The 20,868-nt window shown below is 32.4% G+C and overlaps 3 protein-coding genes across 3 annotated transcripts; 2 read left to right on the forward strand and 1 right to left on the reverse strand.

Annotated features, from left to right (window-relative positions):
* The first annotated feature begins 3,360 nt into the window (after positions 1 to 3,360).
* LOC105108799 (nudix hydrolase 18, mitochondrial-like) lies at positions 3,361 to 5,484 on the forward strand. Its single transcript, XM_011003255.1, has 5 exons — positions 3,361 to 3,719; positions 4,320 to 4,431; positions 4,539 to 4,622; positions 4,726 to 4,854; positions 4,948 to 5,484. Exons 1-5 carry the CDS (start codon positions 3,616 to 3,618, stop codon positions 5,098 to 5,100), a joined length of 582 nt encoding a protein of 193 aa, XP_011001557.1. The 5' UTR covers positions 3,361 to 3,615; the 3' UTR covers positions 5,101 to 5,484.
* A 2,176-nt stretch (positions 5,485 to 7,660) lies between these two features.
* LOC105108800 (putative disease resistance protein RGA3) lies at positions 7,661 to 11,863 on the reverse strand. The gene is made up of 4 exons (XM_011003256.1): positions 11,753 to 11,863; positions 9,559 to 11,274; positions 8,050 to 9,236; positions 7,661 to 7,893 (listed from the first exon to the last, which is right to left on the reverse strand). The coding sequence occupies exons 2-4, from the start codon at positions 10,947 to 10,949 to the stop codon at positions 7,850 to 7,852; spliced, it is 2,622 nt and encodes an 873-aa protein (XP_011001558.1). The 5' UTR covers positions 10,950 to 11,274; positions 11,753 to 11,863; the 3' UTR covers positions 7,661 to 7,849.
* Positions 11,864 to 17,586: 5,723 nt separating this feature from the next.
* Positions 17,587 to 19,736, forward strand: LOC105108801 (cysteine-rich repeat secretory protein 60-like). Its single transcript, XM_011003257.1, has 3 exons — positions 17,587 to 18,473; positions 19,101 to 19,214; positions 19,311 to 19,736. Exons 1-3 carry the CDS (start codon positions 17,738 to 17,740, stop codon positions 19,316 to 19,318), a joined length of 858 nt encoding a protein of 285 aa, XP_011001559.1. The 5' UTR covers positions 17,587 to 17,737; the 3' UTR covers positions 19,319 to 19,736.
* The last annotated feature ends 1,132 nt before the right edge of the window (positions 19,737 to 20,868 follow it).

Below are 20,868 nucleotides of genomic sequence, written 5' to 3' on the forward strand. Positions count from 1 at the left end.
CTCATCATCATCTCAAGCATGACACCATTGCTTTGCCTTTTGTTCCTTCTTTCTTACAGATTGCAGATTTCTTCACCAAGGCACATTTCATCTCTCATTTTCGTTTTCTAGTTGGCAAACTCTCAATGCTTGTAGCTGCCGCATCGTGAGTTTGAGGGAAGATGTTAAATAATATTTACGTAGTCTTATTTATTAAAGGTAGAATAGTACTTTCAGTTTAATCTATATATACTTTATTTGTATTTAGGTTAAAGTTAAGCATTCATAATATATAGATTATTCAGAATTCTAGCCTTCTTTTTGTGTTTGATCTTAATTATTTTAACACTTGATTTGTTGGAGACTAACGTAATTTTTGTTTCCGTTTTAGGATTTGAACCCTAAGAGAAATTGTAAAAAAAATAAAAAAAATAAATTTATCAATTGGGATGGGAATAATCATCTTAAGACTTAGTTCTTACATGCTTTTAAATTATCACATCTATCCTCATAACATGAGAAATTATTAGTTGAACATTATTAGATCCATACAAATAGTTAATTCAGTTAATTATAGAACTCAGAGCATTAATTAATCTTTTTGTATTTAATAGCATAATCATATTTGAAATGAAAAAATTAATAATGCATCCATTGTTAAAAAATGATGTGAGTCAAATTAAGGACGCTAGCTTAAGAATTTATCGGCTTGATCCATAACCTTAAATAATGAGATGTGTTCATGGAATAATCTCTTGATAAATACTTTAGCATTTGATTTTAACATAAATGTGATAGAAGTACGAGCAAAATTTAAAGCAATATTAACGACAACTTAACTTTCCATGTTTGATAAAAAGGAAAATCAAATTAAAGCCCGATGTATATATTGTGTCGACATGATCCCATGGCTAACGTAAGATCCAACAAAGAAATGCATTTACTTTAATGGAGGTGTCCACACAACCTAAAATGGTGTAAAGACGACGACAGAGCTAGTGGGTCGGGATGGTCTCCACGGCAATTTATGTGAACCTACCTGCAGCTTTCTTTTTTAATTAATGGAAATTTAAAGCTTTCTTTTTTAATTAATGGTCCTAAAATGGTGTAGGTTTTTTTTATTCAGTTTTCATGTTAATTTATAAGTTAATCGAGATTACGTTCTTCCTCTCAATCTCAATTATAATATTATAATACCCTTAAATTGTCCCAATTCATTTGAATTAATGTAATCAATTTTGATAGATTTTAGTCCTAATTATTTTTTAAATGTTAATTAATTTGTTGATAACGTGGTTGGAATGCACTCTTACTCTCACCACACTACCAAGAATTGTTCAGTAAATAAACAGTTGATTACATATTATATATCAACCCTAAAATTAATTAATTAATTTGATGAGTTTTTTATTATAGCCAATAATCACAACTAATTTTTATTGGGTGATTTTTTTTTTATCATGATTTTTACCAACTACATGTTAATTAAAAACAGCAATTGAAAACATAACTACAGCAAAGCAACAGTTACCATAATAGTAAAAGTCAACAATATTATCAAACTAAACCCAAATTTGTTAATTGAGAGCATGAATTAACAAAGAGGGGATATTGTACCCGAAATCTCATTCTTCTGATTTTTTCCAAAAAAATAAAATAAAATTAATGGGAAGGGCCCATCATTCCATCTCTTATAAAATCAAGAACATTGAAAGATTCCTTGAAAGTAAATGTCCCATTATTTAACAACACGAAGTCATCTCTTTTTCTTCATAAAAAAAAAAAAAAGGTTTTAATCAGTGAATTATTATCTATGGAAATTAAAAAATTGTTGAGAACCTCACACTAACTATTAATTATTTATATACTGTATTTTGATGTACTAACGGGAGGCAATGCACTTGAATTGAGATATTCTCAAGGTTTTTTATGTTATATTCTGCTATAATCATTAGATTCAAAGTAAACAAACGTGATTATAAAATAAAAATGACTTAATTTATTATATTATTTTACTTCCTCCATCTAACATAAATTATTAAATTCAAGACTAATTTTAATAAAATCATGAGTAAGTCACATGTTCTCACAAGGCATGCCGTTTCCGTTGAGCTATGATGGTGACACCATTTGAATCAAGTATATATAATCCTTAGGTATCTTAACTACCGAATCAACTCGTTGTTAGCTGCAAATTATAACGACAAAAATTATATATGCACGCACAATAATTGGCTATACCATTTTTAATATATGATTTTTAAAAAAATATATAATTTTATAATACTCTTTCTTTTCTTTCCTTTTTGTATTTTTTTGTTATGAGTATAATTTTAAAATCTGGTAAGTTTAACAAGCAAATTAATTTGAGACCGGAATAATCAGATTTAAAAAAACTGAAGGTAAAAACTTAAATTAATTTAAAAAAAATTAGTTAGGCTTAACAAATCGACACAACACTAGAATCGGACCGGATTTAAAAAAAATAATGAAAGATTAAAAACTAAGTTGATTTGGAAAGAGTCAATTTCAACTTGCTAAATATTTCTTTTATGAAGACATTTTGATTTGTATACAAGAAAAATATGTCAATTCTAAATAATTTAATTACTTTGAATCAGATGTACAACCTCTTTAACAAGTTTAACAAGGAGATAAAAAGTTATTATTCCAAATTTTGTATTATAAACGGTTCTTCACTCGCAATAAATTACAGTGACCGTCACTTTATTTATTATAATTTGTATTACAATGGAAAAGGATTAATAGCATTACAATTTATGGTTCTATTTTTATATATAAAAAAATATTTAAGATTTTAAAACTTTAAAACTTGTATTAAAGTTGTCGAGGGAGGGGGCACATGTTTGAAAGAAGCATGCAAACAGGTAGATTTCTAAATTTTAATGAATTTTTCTTATTTAGAAAGAAAACAAAACACAAATTTCCCTCCATTTGGCGGTGTGGATTGCAATTGTTGGATTCAACAATAATAAAATTTTAATTTTCTTTCTAAGAAAAAAAACAAAGAAATTAGGACAAAGAAAGCTTTATTTTTGCATTTTAAAATGTTAAAAAAATTAATTTTTATTTGCTTTTAAATTAATATTTTTAAATTATTTTAATATATTAATATCAAAAACAACTTTTTAAAAATAAAATAAATTTATTTTAATATATTTTTAAATAAAAAAATATTTTAAAAATTAACCACACTGAAACTTCTTCGCCCTCCCACTAATTAAATATTGATGAAGAAGAAGAAAAAATCATTGACGCGTCATCAACACGTCGTCTGGTAGCAGGCAAAATAGCTAAAGTCCAATAAACGGGGGCCCTGCCATCAAAGCCTTTCTCCTCCCTCTCCTTCTCCTCCCCTCTCTTTCCTGCCATTATTTATACGAGAGGATAGCCCGTCTCTACTCATGTCATAACTACTAACAGAAATAGATACCTTAGAGGATCTGTCAGTTCCCATATCATCACATATTTTGCATCATCTACCTAATATTTTCTGCCTTCTCTAGCTATCTAGCTAGCTTGTTAGTTAGTTTCTTGTAATAGAAAGAACCAGTTTCTTGAGAAACCCCATTAAAGTTTTCTTGAGAAAATTGTTGTTGCTAAGAAAGAAAAGAAATGGCTACTGCTTTGGTATCTCAAGAAAATGTTGTAGCTTCTTTGGTGTCTCGTACAGGGAGGCATTTGCAGCGTTATGATAAAGGCCGTCGTCAAGTTGTAGGGTGGGTTGGTTTTCCCTTATCCTTCTCTCTACTGATTTTTTTTTTTTCATTAGTTAACTAGCTGCGTTTTCTTGATTTTTCCTTGTGGGGCATGATTGTTTTTCTTATTAGGCCTGCAGATTTGATGGACTAAATAACCATTAGTTGATCGAGGTTTTGTCAAGTTTTGCTTTGTCTTTTAATAAAACAGGTTTCGTCTTAAATGATTTCTTTACATGTTAGAAAAGCAGAACTTGATTCTGGTTTGCGAGGTTGGTCTAGTACAAAATATTTAATGAAGGTGATGAATGGTTGCTTACGGGCACTTGAGGCCACTTGCTACTAGTCCATCATGGGGGGCTTATCCATGATGGGTGGACAGGATTGGCCCACGTGCATGTATAATTGTCCATATCTTTTCCTAAATCTTCTTGTGGAGCATGGAAAATACAGTTTCTGTCCTGTTCTCTGATTGATTGGCCATCTTTGTTGGAACTGAAAGCATGGAAGCAATAATTCAATAGATGATTTGATTCCAAGTAGTCCAGTTTGTGCCCGATTTGATTACTTTTAAGTTTCTTGGTTGCTAAATTTCCTGTGTTCTTGTTTCACATATTGCAGATGCATACCATACAGATACAAGAACGGGAGCTCAAGTACTTCGGAGGTTGAAGATGAGTTAGAAGTACTTGTCATCAGTTCACAGAAAGGAAAGGGGATGTTGTTTCCTAAGGTAACTAATTTCAAATGAAATTAGCACTTGATAACTCAATGTAGAGCGTAGAGTATAGACCGTTGCTCTGTCACATAACCTAACTAGTATGCTTCATTGATTAACAGGGAGGCTGGGAATTGGATGAAACCATAAAACAAGCCGCTTCTCGAGAGACATACGAGGAAGCCGGGGTGAAAGGCAATGTTGAGGTAGTTGCCTTATCTTCTTTAATGGTGTGATTGCAGTTCAATTTAAGTTCATTTTCCCCAAATTTAATCACGCAGTTTATTGATGTTTGACCTTTTTTTGCAGCACCAATTAGGTCACTGGACCTTCCAGAGCAGAACTCATGGCACTGATTATGATGGATACTTGTTCCCTTTACATGTTAAGGAGGTATTAGATTTCTGGCCAGAGAAAAACAATCGCCAGAGAAAATGGGTATGCACATGCTACCTTTCTAACATTTTTATCTATATTTTTGGAACTGTCGGTGCAATTGCTGATATTAAGTTACCTTTATGCTATGTATAGATGAGTGTGGAAGAAGCAAGAGAAAGCTGTCAGCATGGGTGGATGAAGGAAGCCTTGGATGTATTAGTTGACCGTCTCGCAGGTCGGCAACAACTTGGTGAAGATGAAATGGGATCTTGTCCTTTAAGCTACCAGGCCAAATCCAACTTGTAAATAGAGAAATTGTGGAGAAATACAGGGAGGGCCATAATTAACAGGAATTGAACTAGCAAGAAAAGAAGTGACAAGAAGCAAGAATTAGGCGATTTTGTGTTTCTTTTGTTGTCCCTTTCTTGAATTTTCAATTCTGATCACTTTCCTGTTAGGAAAATGTTAGTGGGAAGATCAGAAAGTTTTACGAGGAAGACGCAAGATGGTTTCTAATTGGAGAGGAATTATTAAAAAATTATGTTTTGGGATGGAAGAAAAATTGTCATTTGTCTTTATTTCCATAGTCGGCTAACTGTCTTGGACTTCATCAGGATTGCAGACAATGACAGCTTTTTTCACTTCTGGAAACTTTGATTATTTGCAATTAATTTAAGGGCTTTGAAAGTTGTAATCTGTAGTTGTCAAAGAAGAAAATAGGGAAAGTTTCTTATTTTGTTCTTCTTTTGTTTCTAATTTAACCGGCGAAATGGGGCAGACTTTCCCCCTCCGGCAAGCTCTAGTTTACACACAAGCGATGTCGGCTCTAGGTTTTGACTTTAATTTTCGTTAATTATTATCCTTCTTGAATCTTGAAATGACTGTGAAGCTTTGGGTTTCGTAGCTTGAAAATTAACAAAATAAAGATGCGGCGGTGGTTATTTTTAAAATATTTTTTATTAAAAAAATATTTTTAATTTTTTAAAAAATAATTTTTTTAATAATAAATTAAAATAACTCCAAGATATAAAAACTATGTGATTTATTTGGTGAAACGGTAATTGTTGTTAAAATAATTCAATTAATATAAAATAAATACAAACATGAATGAGAAAGAGGCTAGAATTCTTTTTAATTTAGCATATTTTAATCTAAATATAGTAATTATATATATGATCTTGTGGGTAAAATTCAAAGCTTGGGATCCATGAAGCTATTATTCCCATCTCACATTATCCAATTTTTTTTATATAATTAAGTGAAAATTAAAACAATTCCATTCTGGTAACGATGGCTTGCTTAGGTTATTAGAAGGCATAGTTTTCGCATGATGTCCGATTCATTCACATGTTATTGTAACACGGGACATGCATCATGGCATTTTTTTATTATTATATACACAGCTTTTATAAGGAGTTTTTATACTAATATTACAAAACATTAATAACATACCCTCAGTTTATATAAATCTATCATTTTTAGAGTTGAAATATGATAAAATATCGGAGGAAACTAATCGTTAATTGTGCACAGAATATTGAAAAAGGTGCACAGAAATATTTAGTCAAATCATTTACTCTTAAATTCTTTGGACTCTTAATGGTTATAAGATTAACTAATTGTTGCATGAGGATGTTTGCGCACTCTAAATTGTTTTGATTTAATTTTTGAATTATCATAAAAGAGAAACAATATGAAGTAATTTAGATTTGTAAGTATAGATCTAAACTATATAAACAAATTTAAATTGTATATTAATGTATTGTTCCGCTGTTAATTCAACTTTTTTAATATTTTTTACATGATATGTAAAATAATAGAGTTTTTTTTATAAGTAAATTTAGCTATAAGATTTATTATTCTATATAAAAAAAATCAATTAACTTAATTATGTACATTTCTCACCTCCCCCCTTCTTCTCCATCTCCCTCTTCCTCCACCCATTATCCTGTTCTTACAAGCTGTTTCTAATTTAATGTTTTCTTTCTTTATCTTTGTAGGCAGCCTCTGTGATTATGGACAAGTAGCAACGGTGGCTCTATGGTTAGGTCGGCATCGCTTCTCTTAGATAGCAGAGAGGGCAGGTTGAGGTCGTAGCAAGTCACCTCTTAGAGAAGTTGTTGAGAGGATGAAACGATAAAGTCCTGTTTGTTTTAGTTCTCATTGCTGTCTTTCTGATTCTAAGTTACAAATCTTTTATTTTAAAGTGATTTTTTGAGTTTGATCTTTTAAGTGTTTTGGTGTTTTAAGTTTAAGATTGTGGGTTTTTGCTTCTTCTCTGCGTTTTCCCTTTTTATTTAAGGTTTTGGAGATGATAGTAAGTTGTTATTATGTTAGGTTTATTGAGATTACTGGGGATTAGTTGGATTCTTACGTTTCATATTTTTCATGATCTCTACTCCTCTTTGCTTCATAATAATGGATCATTCGAGGAGACCTGAGCGAGATAGATGAAGGGGAAACCCTTTTGCTTCCCCGTCTCCTCTCTGCCTATTGCTCAGTCACATTGAAGTAATAGCACATCTCATCTCTATCTATTTATGCTCTTCTTCTTCTTCCAACTTTTGAAGGGGGTAAAAAATCTGAATCCATGCTTGTCTTCATATTTTCCTTTGGAAAGCTTCACATCAGGCTGCTGTCCAGTCTCACTATCTTAAACTTGAAGTTCTTAGAGAGAGCTAGGAACCAGAGGGAAAAGTGCGTATCGGAAGTAGCAAAAATAAGTTTTCTTTCCCGAAGGACAAGATGAGTAGGATGTCATATGACAAGATAAAATGAGGATGAAGAGTAGATAATTAATCAAATAGGGGATACGTTTCCTGCCCAGCTTCATGAATAGAGCGATAAAAAAAAATAAAGAAAAACACCATCACAACTAAATTTACATGCCTTAAAAACGATGAAGTTAAACTATACACAATGTTCACGAGGGAGATCTTTTGGTGAAACTCGGTCATATTTGCAGCAGCTTTGAATTGTTCTTCTAGAACTCATCCAGGTTCGAACGTTCTTCGGTAAGCTCATACAACTCTATAGTATTTGCTTCTTCAAAGGTTTACTCTTTGTTTCTTGGTTTTGGTACTAGCTCCTTCAATTCATCTGCTAAACTTTCGATTGATTACAAAAATATAACATGATAATGAAGGCATTGAGAAGCAATAAAAGAGAGAAGCTAAAATTTTAAGAACAAATATATAAATATTAATGATGAACCAATATAAAAGGATGCAAATATAATGCATGGAAAAAATGGACCTTGAGAAGGTGAGATGATGCTATAACGACCATTCTGGCTTCCTGGTGGAGATGGGAGAATTGGACACCTCTCAATCTCTAACCTCTTCAGTGCCATGCACTGTGGCAACCAATCTGGCAGAGAAGAAAGCCTCTCGCAATAGGAAATAGAAAGATATTGCAGGCTGCTAGCAGCATTTTTAAGCTCGCTTGGCAGTTCTATCAACTTGGGAAGCTGAACAAAAGTCAGAGACCGAAGCTTTTGAAGGCCTTGGTGGCCCTCTTCTTTTTTCTCCTCATCCTCAATTTGCTCTTTTTTGTAATTAAGACCTACAATATTGAGCAATGATGGAAGGCGCCGGCGCCCTTCCAAGCCATCTTCCTCTCTCTTCTTCAGTTGTGCACTCAACTCAAGACCACTGCAGTTACGAATCTCCAGACTTTCAAGGGAAATGAGGGAATTCAAACTGAACTCTAAAGAAGTGAGACTGGGGCAATCAATCAAACATAATTTTTGAAGAGCAGTCAAGTGCTGCATTCCTCGAACCAGAGTTGAAAGACGATAACAATTGTGGATGGACAATGAACGAAGCGAAGTCAAGCACTCTATCCCTTTCTTTGGCAAGAACTCTTGCTTCGAAGTTATTTCCAAATGTCGTAGGGTAGCAATCTTCCAAGTACCTTTTGGCAACTCCTCAAGCTGCCTGCAAGCATATAGTTTCAACTTCTGCAAATTTTGCAATTTGCATATAGAATGTGGAAGTCTTCTAATGTGATAGTTCTTAGAGAGATCAAGATATCTTAAATGCAGCAAGCTACCAATGGAACTTGGCAAACCATAAAATTTTGATTCAGTTAGAATAAGGATGCGCAGGTACTTGAGATTTGCAAGGAGATTAATTACTGTCTTGTTTTGCTCCGGTAGTAGATGATAGTAAAGAGTTCGCAACTTTGTTGCATTGCATAATAATTCTGAAATTGAATCCTTGACTTTCGATGAAGAGTTTTCAGGCAAACCGAAAACAGAAACATGTCTAACTTTTTTGCTAGGGATCTTAGAATGAGCAGTGATGATTGAGCACTCTGTTCCAGCAACCAGCCGTGCAAGATCATGAATTAGATCATGCATTTTGCAGTGTCTTGCTTCATCATCAGGATATTTAAGTTCATCTTCCAGGAGAGACATTGACAAGAGTTCATTAACATACCTGTCAAAAAAATAAAAATGAAACACCAAAACAGTAAAAGATGAACATACAAAAAAGATTGGATATGATTGCATGGTTTAAGGATGAGTAGGATAATTATTTGTTCATGTTCAAATAGCAACATTTTCTCATTCACTTGATGAGTGTTTATATTAATTAACCCCACTAAATGCATAATTTTTTATGGGGGATTAATATACATATGGTATAATAGTTGATGTAATTGAAAAAATCGTTTATTCATTCTTCCAAACAATCAAAACAAATCCCACTGACTAATCATATAATTTTCTTTGGCTAGAGATTCTTTAACAATAAGTACCTGTGGCCAATCTTCTCAGGTGGACTTCCATCAGATGATTGAAGGAAACCTTGAGCCATCCACATGTGGATTAGTGTTTCCTTATCGATTGAATGATCTTTGGGAAACAAAGAGCAAAACGCAAAGCATTGCTTCAAGTAATGTGGCATTTGATCATACGTCAATCTTAAAACAGGAAGAACATCATCTTCCTTCTGAGCTAGTTCCCATATCTCACTATTCTTCACTAACAGCCATTCATCTTCATCCTTCTGGTATAAGAAGCAACCCAACGTTCTTGCAGCAAGAGGAAGCCCTCCACATTTACTAACTATATCCTTTCCAATTGCTACTAGGTTTTGAGGTCGATCATGAATTCTATCAAATGCCCATGACAGAAACAAATCCAAACACCTATCATATGGAAGACCACTCAAATTATATACATAGCGTGTGTCAGTGGCCATCATTGATGCAATCATCCTACCACGTGTGGTTACTAAAACTTTACTCCCCCTGGCACCATTCATTAACAAATCTTTTAAGCGAAACCATTTTACTCTATCATCATTCCAAACATCATCTAGGACTAGTAAATACTTGCTGGTGCTCATTTGTTTCTTAAGAATGATTTGCAACAAATCAAAATCCAAGTGGCCATAGTTTTTAAGATCCAATTTTTCAGCAATTCTTTGTGAAATCTGTCGCACATTAAAGTCATCAGAGACACACATCCATATTTTACGATATTCAAAATGGGATGCAACTCTATCGTCATTGAAGACCAATTGAGCAAGTGTAGTCTTTCCTAACCCACCCATTCCAACGATAGGAATTATGGTAACATTTTCTTTCTCAGTAGAAGACAGCAACAATTTGATTAGCGCCTCCTTATCATCTTCCCTTCCTATAACCTCTGATGAAACATCTGAGCCAGTTTGTTCCCTTTTTAATGGAACAACTCTGTCAACTCTCGCACTTTGTACCGTAAAGTGGAAGTTAGACCTATCTTTTGCAATTTCAGCTATGATCTCTCTAATTTCCTTTAACTTTTGACCCAATTGAAAACGAAACAAGATAGGGTTTGAAAGCGAACAAAAGTTGCGTACCTTCTTTATCAAGCTCCTATACACCAGGACCTGCCTTTGCACATTGTCAGTCTGGTATTCATCAATCACGTCATCCGCATCGTGGACTGCTTCTTTAAGCTTTCCCAACCAAACCCTAACCTCCTCGTTTTTGTCATGTTCCTCCTCTGCAGCATGAAGTACAGGTTCAATACTAAATAATATGTCTTTAAGCTTTTCAAGCTGTTCTTCAACTCCACATGCTAGTTCAATTCGTTGCTGAATCAGGGGTGCCAACCCATTGGTGATTGTACCAACAATATTGGAGATAGCAGCTTCTGCCATTATCTTCCTCGGTTCAAGAATAAAAAGGGTTTTCTTTATAAAGAAGAGAGCAAACCAATGGAAAGAAGGACGAGGCTCGGTAAAGGGTAGGAAAGATTGTTGGACTGGTAGAATATGATAGCCTTGAGAAAACGACTAGAAGAATGATGAAATGTGATAGCATATCTTACACTGCACTCATCATGTAATCAATAGAATGAAGCCAGGTATAGAATAAGAAGAAGTTGCCCTCAGAAAGAAGAACTAGGAAGTCGGCTTTTGTTGGAAAAGGCAGTGAAATGTGATCCATGCAGGAGCATAGCTTGTGCAATACTCATGGTGCAACCTGTGAAAGTAAAATCCCAGAATTAAAAAAAAAAAAAAAACTCCCAGAATTAAGCACTAGGCTACATCTTCTTCTTAGAACTTCGTTTCTGTCTTCACTTGTGTTTAACATCCTGACATTTTGGCCAGATATGGTAACATCAGGTGTAAGCTTCTTTTTTTTTTTTTGTCATGCCACTATACATTATTAGTGTAGAAAGGAGGAAAAATTGTGCTTTAACACCCACTACGACAATGGAATTGATATGACCGCTGTAACATAAAACAGTCATGGAAGTACTTGGTTGCCTACTAAATGTTTGGTGAAATGCAAATGCCTTGCATCCATCTCCCAGCCTAACAATTCCTTTTACCGATGCAGTCTTTCCCAGATCACAAAAACAGAGGAAAAGGCAATCTTAGGGTAATAATATTAACATTAAATGAAACTTAAATACTCTATAAGTATACGGAAGATGAGAAAAAGTAAGAGCGTTAACCTGAAAGAAAAGAAGAACACCTTGCTTCGCTCATAGGCAGCGGAATCTTAGGGTAATAATATTAACATTAAATGAAACTTTTTGCTTTTCCTTTCTCGCACTCCTCTTGCTTGTAAGTTGCTGGTTTGGTGTTTGATGCCTGCGGAATCTCGAGACTTAATAGAAATACAAAGCCCAACTCACTGTATAAAATTAAAACCTAATCTATAAGTTGAGATATATGGAAGCTGAGCCCAAAAGAGTTGCAGATCCAATTAAATATCAAAGACGAGAACACTTGTCGTCTATTATATAACAACAGTGTTTGTAATAAATTCCAATGAATATAGCTACTAAGTGAACGTTAGGAAGCTGTTGAAATTGTATTTTTTTTAAATGTAATTTTTTTTATATGTTTATATCAAAAATATATTTTAAAAAAAAACTGTTATTATATTCTCAAGCACTATTAACATAATATAATAGATAGATTAATGTTTTTATAATTTAAATTAAATTTATTTAGATTTTATAAAATTTAATGATGAATCCAAAACTATCGCTGAAAAACAAATTAAGAAAAGCACTTTAAACTAGAAAGAACATTGTACAAAACCATTTGAATTCGAAGGAGGAGAAGGAGCCATCATAATTAATAAATGATGTTCCCGTGGAAGATTTTGGGGAGTCATATAGAGATTCTTTCAGGCTAAATTCAGAAACAGATCCATGTCCAGTCGTGGCTGATCGATGAAAAAATAGAAGAATAATTTGGAAACAACTCCATAATTAATCATGATCATGAAGCAGCAGAAGCTCAAAAATCGTAAGACATTAGTGTGGATGTTGCAGAATCCAAGCCCAGTCAGTTTGGGAATGATGATGAGAAGGAGAAGAAACCGAAGGAATTAATGGATGATGATGTTGATGTTCATGAATCTAAGCTATATAAAATATTCCAGTGGATTTTGAAGAAGAAAATAACGAAAGAGAGAGAAAAATTTCAGAGTACCCATCCTAACCAATAAATAATCAAAGAGCATTTTAAAAAATAAAATGTAATTATATTAAACATAAAAAAAATTATAGATGAATTATAATAATCTATTTAAAAATTAAATATATATAAAATAATTTTTTTTTTAAAATCACTATTTAAAAAAACTAAATAAAAAATAAGAGAGAATGGGTATTGATTAAAAAATTATTTAATAAAACATATAAAAAATCATGATTTTTTTTATAAAAAAAAAATTACAAAAAAAAACAATAAAAGAGATCATATGCCTTATCCATTTAGGAAGTCTTTTAATATAATAGGGCGGATAGCATGCTTTTCGCCTCCAATATTTCTTAAAATAATAATAATGACAACGTGTAATTTGGTATTACCCAAATTTTAATTAGTGTGTGGCTGCAAAAATAAAATCTATATTTTTTTACTAGAAATATCTAGAAAAAAAACTAAATATTTTTATAAACTCATAAATAACCTTAAAAACATACAAAAAAAAATTGAAATCAACTCAAAACTAAACAATTTCTTAAGCTTAGATCTAGTTTTTTAGATAATTTTAAAGTGAAGAAAAATATATAAATATATATATATATATATATAATCAAATAATAAGGAATCAATATACTATTGCATAAGGTTTTTTATTTTTAAGAAGAAAAACTACATTTGAAAGGAGATAAGAAGTCATGGTATAAAACCTCGTTGAAAGAAAAACCAGTATTATTTATTTAATAATCAAGATAATAAATAAGGAAATTATAAGTGGCGCGCCTAACATTTTTTTTTTCTTAGGAAGCTAATAACCAATGGTATATATGGAAAAGGCTAATTAAGGTAATTAAAAATTAAAACTGGAATATGTATTAAAATTCCTATTGTAATCATTAAGATTATAAAAACATTAAAACGGATGGGTATTAAATTTTATATTGTAATCATTACATTAATAAAAATTGGAAAATATAGAAATATTTAACTTTATATATTAACAAGGAATTAAAATAGATATTAAAAATTTAAAATCATTATTGTAGCAATTGTGTTAATAAAGATTCAAGAGAAGTAGACTAGGGAAGATAATAATTAACTTTATAAATGTAAAAGTAACTAAAACAGATATTAAAATTACTATTGTAGTCATTAAATTAATAAAAAATTAAGAATACTTTAGTCACATCAAATGTTTTGGCATTCAATTGGTAATTGTTGCAAATATATAATATTAAATTACATAAAATATACACGAGTTTAATCTCAGTTATTATAATAAGGATATGATCCCTGGATTAGCTTATACAAATCAAATTTAATTTTTTTATGATAAAATATTAAGTAGGTTATCAATTTTTAGATGTTCATGAAAATTTATTTTTTCTACAATCTTGATGACGTCCAAATGATAATCCAAAAGGCTATAGCTGTTAAAACCAATCTACATGTTCTTAAAGCATCATATCGCTTAAGAACACCAGACGGAGTTCATGAGCTTAAAATGTTGTCGAAAATCATAAGCCAATCGAAGAATTTCAAGAACCGAATTGGTATAAGCTTCTTCAAGTGGAAAGAAAGAGAGCGGAGCAAAATGAAATGGTCTGCCCTTGACAAATTGCTACGAGAAAAAAGATAGAAAGAGAGCGGAGCAAAATGAAATGGTCTACCTTTGACAAATTGCTACGCGAAAAAAGATAGTTTATTTGTGTGTTTTAAAAATATTTAAAATTAATTTTTTAATTTTTTTCAAATTTTTTTAATAATATGATATTAAAAATAATTTTTAAAAAATAAAAAAAATATTTTAATATATTTTCTAACCAAAAAAAAATACGACTCCGACAACACAACCCTGCAGCGATGGCAAATTGAGATGTCAAGACAAACTACCATAAATCTTAAACGACATTATTGAATATGACATCTTCCATCTACCTTCTTTATCCTCGAGAGAAACAACCCAAGCCTAGTTCATGTGGCTAAATTTCGATGCAACGATCAAAAGCTGCATGTGATTGTGCATGTGTGTGCGTTTGAGAGAGAGACCAGACCGTTGAGGTGTTCTGTTTGGAAGTGAGAACAAAAGGTTTGGAACATTAATTTCGAGATGCCCCACACGCATCTGTGGGCGCGATGTCACCTTAGAAATCTTGGAACAAATTAATACACTATAATTGCCTTAAATTAATAGGTTAATTGCCTTTATACTAAGTTAAATCTACAGTGAGAAAGCAGTCTGAACATTTCTCTGTTTTGTATGGCAATCAAGTGCAAGAATTCTTATGATTCGAGTTAGCCCTCAAAAGTTTAGTACGTAATATTTCAAAGGGGTTTTTCTTTTCGTATCTTCTTGCTTTGATCAATGGAAATCTCTTCGATAAAAAAAAACCGATTGATTACAGGAGATAGGTTCTTCATCTTTTCCATTTCATTTTCTTTTCCTTGTTTACCAAGTTTCCTTTTCGTTAAGGGATGTGTATATATATATATATATATATATATATAGGTTGCTTTCCCCCCCTGCCAAAGTGCCTCAAAGTAGAATGTGGGTGATGCAGTGCAACTAGTACAGGGGTTTGTGTGTCTTCACTTGAAAAAGCTAAGTGCATTATGGGATAAAAAGATGAAAAGGGAGCAAAAACACCCTTTTGTTGAGTTGTTCTAGTCGTAAATGCCAGTGCAATTGTTTTAGCTACAGCTCTGCATGAAAAGACACCCAGTATGTATATATATATAACTACTAATTTATTTTTCTTAATTGAGAGGCAATATATAGGGCACAATATAGATAAGAGTCTCTAAGATTAAGAAAGAAAGAAAGAAAGATGAAGATGATGAAGAGTCACCACTTAATTCTCCATTATTTATTATGAGCAAGCTATCTAATTAATTAATACCCACGTTAATTCAGTAGTGGATTCACAGGAGCTGAACTAGGACGCTAGGATGAGATGGAACAATATTGAAGAGATAAATAATTGTGAAGAAAAGAATCAGAATCTGCATTGTACAAAGCTTTAAAACTTGATTTGGATGATCTCGAGATAAGGTTTGGGTTATTAGTTGGAAGAGTTCACCCTTAAATTTTAAAAAAATAAAATAAAATAATATTATTTTAATAATAAAAAATCAATGAATATATTTAGGGTTAGATTTTGATCGAGGCTTGGATTAAGTTGATAAGTAAGATTTTATCCGTTTAATAATTCAAACTCCTAATTAGCTAAGTCTCAAGTTTATTACGTGTAAAGCCTGACATAGAATTAACTTGGGTTAAGAATCATGTTATGGGTTGGAATAATTTTAATTTTTTTAAATTAAAATAATATTATTTTAATAAAAAAATTAATAAATTGATGATCAAGTTTTGATTGGGTCAAGTCTGAGTTAACCAAGTCAAATAATTTTATTTTTCTTCTATTTTTTTTTAATTTAGACCAATCAAAACCTTAACTATCCAAATATCGAGATTACTTGCAGAGCTAATATGAGTTTTATAATATTGCTTTTATATACCCTTGAAAAAACAAACATAAATTTGATAGTTTTTTGTTTTGAAGACAAAGATAAACTATATTTTACAAGCTATATTACATATTAAACAAATTATATTTATATCTTATATTCATCTTGTACAAGTTGCATTTTGGATAATGTAATACAAGACATTTTTTAATTAAAAATCTATTAAAGTGATATTTTAAAAGTACATAAAAAATATTTTTTTTAAGTAAGAAATAATTTAAAAAATATATTTAAAAAATCTTCAATGACATGGTTTTTTTAAAAATCTAAAAAATACTATTAAAATTCAAAACAGCTCGAAAAGAAAAGAAAAGAAAAACTAATCCAAGTGAAACTACACTCTAAGTTAGCAGATCATCAAATCAATTCGTTATACCAAGCCAAGTTTAAACCCTATCACTAGCAACGAGTTATCTCCTCTCCTAAGCAGGATGTTTTTTGTTCATAGCAAAGTTGAATTTTATATGCAGTGTGTATTCTGACATCATTGTAAGATTCTCGAATGTCAAAATAGTATGCCTTTACTAGGGAAAGAAATATTTTCTTCCTCTTGGGTACCTCTACACTATATATTAATCGCCAGAACCTTCTTCAATGTTACTATTACTTTTATTATACTTTTTTAATGTGGAACTATTACTTTTATTATACTTTTTTAATGTCTAAGGGAAAACTGGATTATGATTTTATCAGCAATTTTTATTCTAATCATGTATATTTAGATTAATGTGGATGTTCGGGTCAGCTTACGCGCACCATGACTAATCCCACGAGTTCTAAAATTAATGATCATGTAAGTTTCTAGTAGTCATTATATAAGCAATCAATGACTCGAATATGAGATCACAAAGAAAATAAATTTATTGATCTCAAATCTTTACCACTTGACCACCACTTAGATGATTAATAAATATATATACACTTGTTAAGATCAATGATGGTTCTCCAAATGCCATGAAATTACTCATCATTGCTTCAAAATAAATAAACTAATTAATTGTATGCTAGAAGTTAATTAATAAAAGAAACCAAAGGTAATACCCATTATGACAAATAATTAATATATATGGCTATCGCAACATAAAAATATTGGATTAATTTGAAAACTCTTGCATGAGTTCATATAAATCCCAAGCGAATGTAGGAATTTAACTCTTAACCGTTTTGGTCTATTTAATAATTCTTCGTTAATTACAAAATCAATAAAAAAAATTATCCAAATAATTGTTTTCTAACCATGTTACTTCATAACGAATGATCCCACTAATTTTTTTTTGTTGATTAATATATAAAGGCCTATTCTCCCACGTACATGGAAAGGAGGAGCCACACAAAAAGACTGGTGGAGATGAGAGAAACAAGAGTCTTGTATTAAGCTCACGTTAATTTCATAACTCACGGCTTGGATTTGCCTCTATATCCTCTCTCTCTCTCTTTCTCTCTCAATCTCCCTGTCTCGAACTTGTCTAGACATGGGAAGAACAACGAGTTCAACACTACTCTTAACCTTCACGTTCCTCTTCTCTTTGTCATCTCTCCCTAGCCCTTCACTTTCAGATTCAACAGACGCATTTGTCATTGGAGGCTGTACTCAAGAAAAATATGTACAAGACTCACCTTATGAGTCCAACCTTAATTCTCTCCTTACTTCTCTTGTCAACTCAGCCACTTACTCTTCTTACAACAACTATACCATCATGGGCTCAAGCACACAAGATGTTGTTTATGGTCTTTACCAGTGTCGTGGTGACCTGTCAATGCCGGATTGTGCCACATGTGTCGCTCGAGCAGTGAGTCAACTCGGTGTCCTATGTGCTCAGACCTGTGGTGGAGCAGTGCAGCTGCAAGGATGTTATGTGAAGTATGATAACACAACGTTTTTGGGTGTGGAAGATAAGACCGTGGTGCTGAAGAAATGTGGACCTTCGGTTGGGTACGATACGGATGCTATGAACCTTAGGGATGCAGTGTTAGGGAGCTTGGCTGGGACAGGTGGGCCTTACCGGGTTGGTGGGTCTGGTAATGTCCAGGGGGTGGCACAATGTGTCGGTGACCTGAGCGTCGAAGAATGCCAGGATTGTTTGTCGGAGGCGATCGGACGGCTGAAATCAGACTGCGGCACTGCGGATTACGGTGATATGTTCTTGGCTAAGTGCTATGCTAGGTACACCACCGGTGGGCCTCATGCTTATTCCAAGGCTCATAGTGGTAATCCGTGCTTTCAAATTGTGATGAATTTGTTAGGTTTTTTTTTTTTTTTTTTAATTAGAGTGATGGATTTGTTAATAGTACTTAATTTTTGTTGATAATTATTTTTATGTAAATTAGTACAAGATTTCTCCCAAAAAGTGTTAATCATGTTTTCTATGCCTCGAATGCTGGTGTGATAGAAATTTACATTAAATCTTCCCCTCTCAAGAAAATATCATTAAATCAAGAACTAAATAATGATCCCGTATGGTTATTATTTTGGAATATAAGAGGAAAAGATAATCGAGTAGAGATTATATCTTTTTTATTTCAAAATTATAACAAATTATTTCAAATTCATTTTAGATTTAATATATTTTTAACCAAACATCTTCGTTCTTTTTTATTTGTTTTTCTGTGTAAAACACTCACCAAACATAATTTATCTTCATCAATTTATTATAAAATATTGATTTTATTATTATTATTTGCCAATGATGTACATAGGATTTGGAGGAAAGGGTACAAAAACTTATCTTAAAATAGTAAAAAGTTTTAACATTAGAATGTTTTGAAACAAGAGAAATAATTGGATTGCCATTTCATGATAAGTTGTTTTTGCTAACCCTGTCCCTCCAAAAGCAGATAAATATACCAATGATGGTGAGAAGACATTTGCAATTATTATTGGAATATTGGCTGGAGTGGCATTGGTCATCATTTTTCTTGCTTTCCTAGGAAAGGTGCTGGGAGGAAATGGTAAAATCCCAAGTTTTCTTGCCTTGATTAAATCTTCTTTGATCATATCTGGTTATCATGATTTCTGACTGCCAATATTGTTTCTCATGCATGCAGGAAAATAAACTATTCCATCTCAAATCTCAGCCTGCTAAAGTGATTTGCTTTTGGTGGTTCTTTTGCTTCCCTTTTCCTTTCTTCATGATGCCAACTTTCCTCTGTTTCTCTTTCTGTTCCCGCTTTAAGATTTTCTCTAATTTTACTCTCTAAAGCAAGGATTAATCAAGAAATGGAAAGAAAGAAGGTGGTAGTGGTGGTGGTGGTGGGTGGGTAGGTGGGTGGGGGCATGCATCTCATAAAACAAAGTTAGGAAACAGAGTTAAAGGGAAGCTATGATTCCACTCTCCTCAGGCCTCTTCCACTTGATAAAGTTGTACTGTCCAAATGTTAAAAAATTGGCATATTCTTTTAGTAAGCAGCAAATTATGTTTCTTTTCTGAGGTGACAGTCTTCTCTAGTACTTTGACCAAGTCTTTTTCTTGATTTCTCTGCGACTTTCTATCAGTGAAGGGCAAGTCCCCTTCATTCGCTCTACTTGGGATTTCATGCATGAGAAAGAAAACTATGTTCATGTGGTGGGATAGAAAGTTTTAGCCCTGTTTTTAAGACTGGAGTAACAAATAGATTAAGTTCAAAGCAATGTCGTGCTGCACTTAAGATGCTTCTTAACTTAATCATCAAAAAACAAAAAAGTTGTATGATCCTTCTCGAGATTGGAGTTAACAGCAGCTTTGAATATTAACAAACTGAGGTGCTTGAGAACTCAAACCTGTTGATTCTGTTCTTTCTTAAACCAGAACTATTCCCTTACTTTTGTACAAAGAAAATAGGCAAAACCCCATTATCATCCTGAGTTTCATCCTATAATGATCAATTGTCAATCTCATCCCAAACTCATTAGAGATTAAACAACTCACCCTTCCATGGAAATAAAAGATGTTTGGAAGTGTAAGTGTACTTCCATGGAAATAAAAGATGTTTGGAAGTGCAAGTGTAGTATTAATTATTTTTTAAAGTATTTTTTCTTTAGAAATATATCAAAAACATTTTTAAATTTTTTAAAAATAATTTTTGATATAAATTTTAATCGAAAGAGACCCAAAATGCATCAACACACCGACGGTACTCTCACCAAGGGGCAATGCTGTCTAATTCTAATTATATATCCAGTAGGCGCTGCTTGAAGTTTGAAGGCAATCCAACAGAATAAAACCCAGATGTATTTCATAAGAATCTATCAGAGCTACTGGCATGTACCCAGAAATCATTCTTGTTTTCTCTCTGTCTCAGCTTCTAAGCAATTTGTTCCCTACTTTTTTTTCCTCGCCGTGCTGTACATGTTGCAGAAGTGCTTGTTGGATGCCATAGACAAACGAATGATGCACACGCCATGACTTGCCTTAACTTATGGCAAGTCATGGTGTTTGCATCATTCTTTTGTACTTCTGTAGACCTGGCTCTTCTTTTCAAATCATTGTCTCTTTACTTTTCAAGTGATTTACACTAGTGATCATGCCATGGAAAGAAGAATTTTGCTGTGGGATCTTGGGGAAATTGGATCCAGAGCTTAAAGCTATCACCTCTTTCTTTAAACTCGAGCAACTTTAAAGAACTC

This window comes from Populus euphratica, unplaced genomic scaffold, assembly GCF_000495115.2.
Source record: "Populus euphratica unplaced genomic scaffold, PopEup_1.0 scaffold403.1, whole genome shotgun sequence".
Taxonomy (NCBI): domain Eukaryota; kingdom Viridiplantae; phylum Streptophyta; class Magnoliopsida; order Malpighiales; family Salicaceae; genus Populus; species Populus euphratica.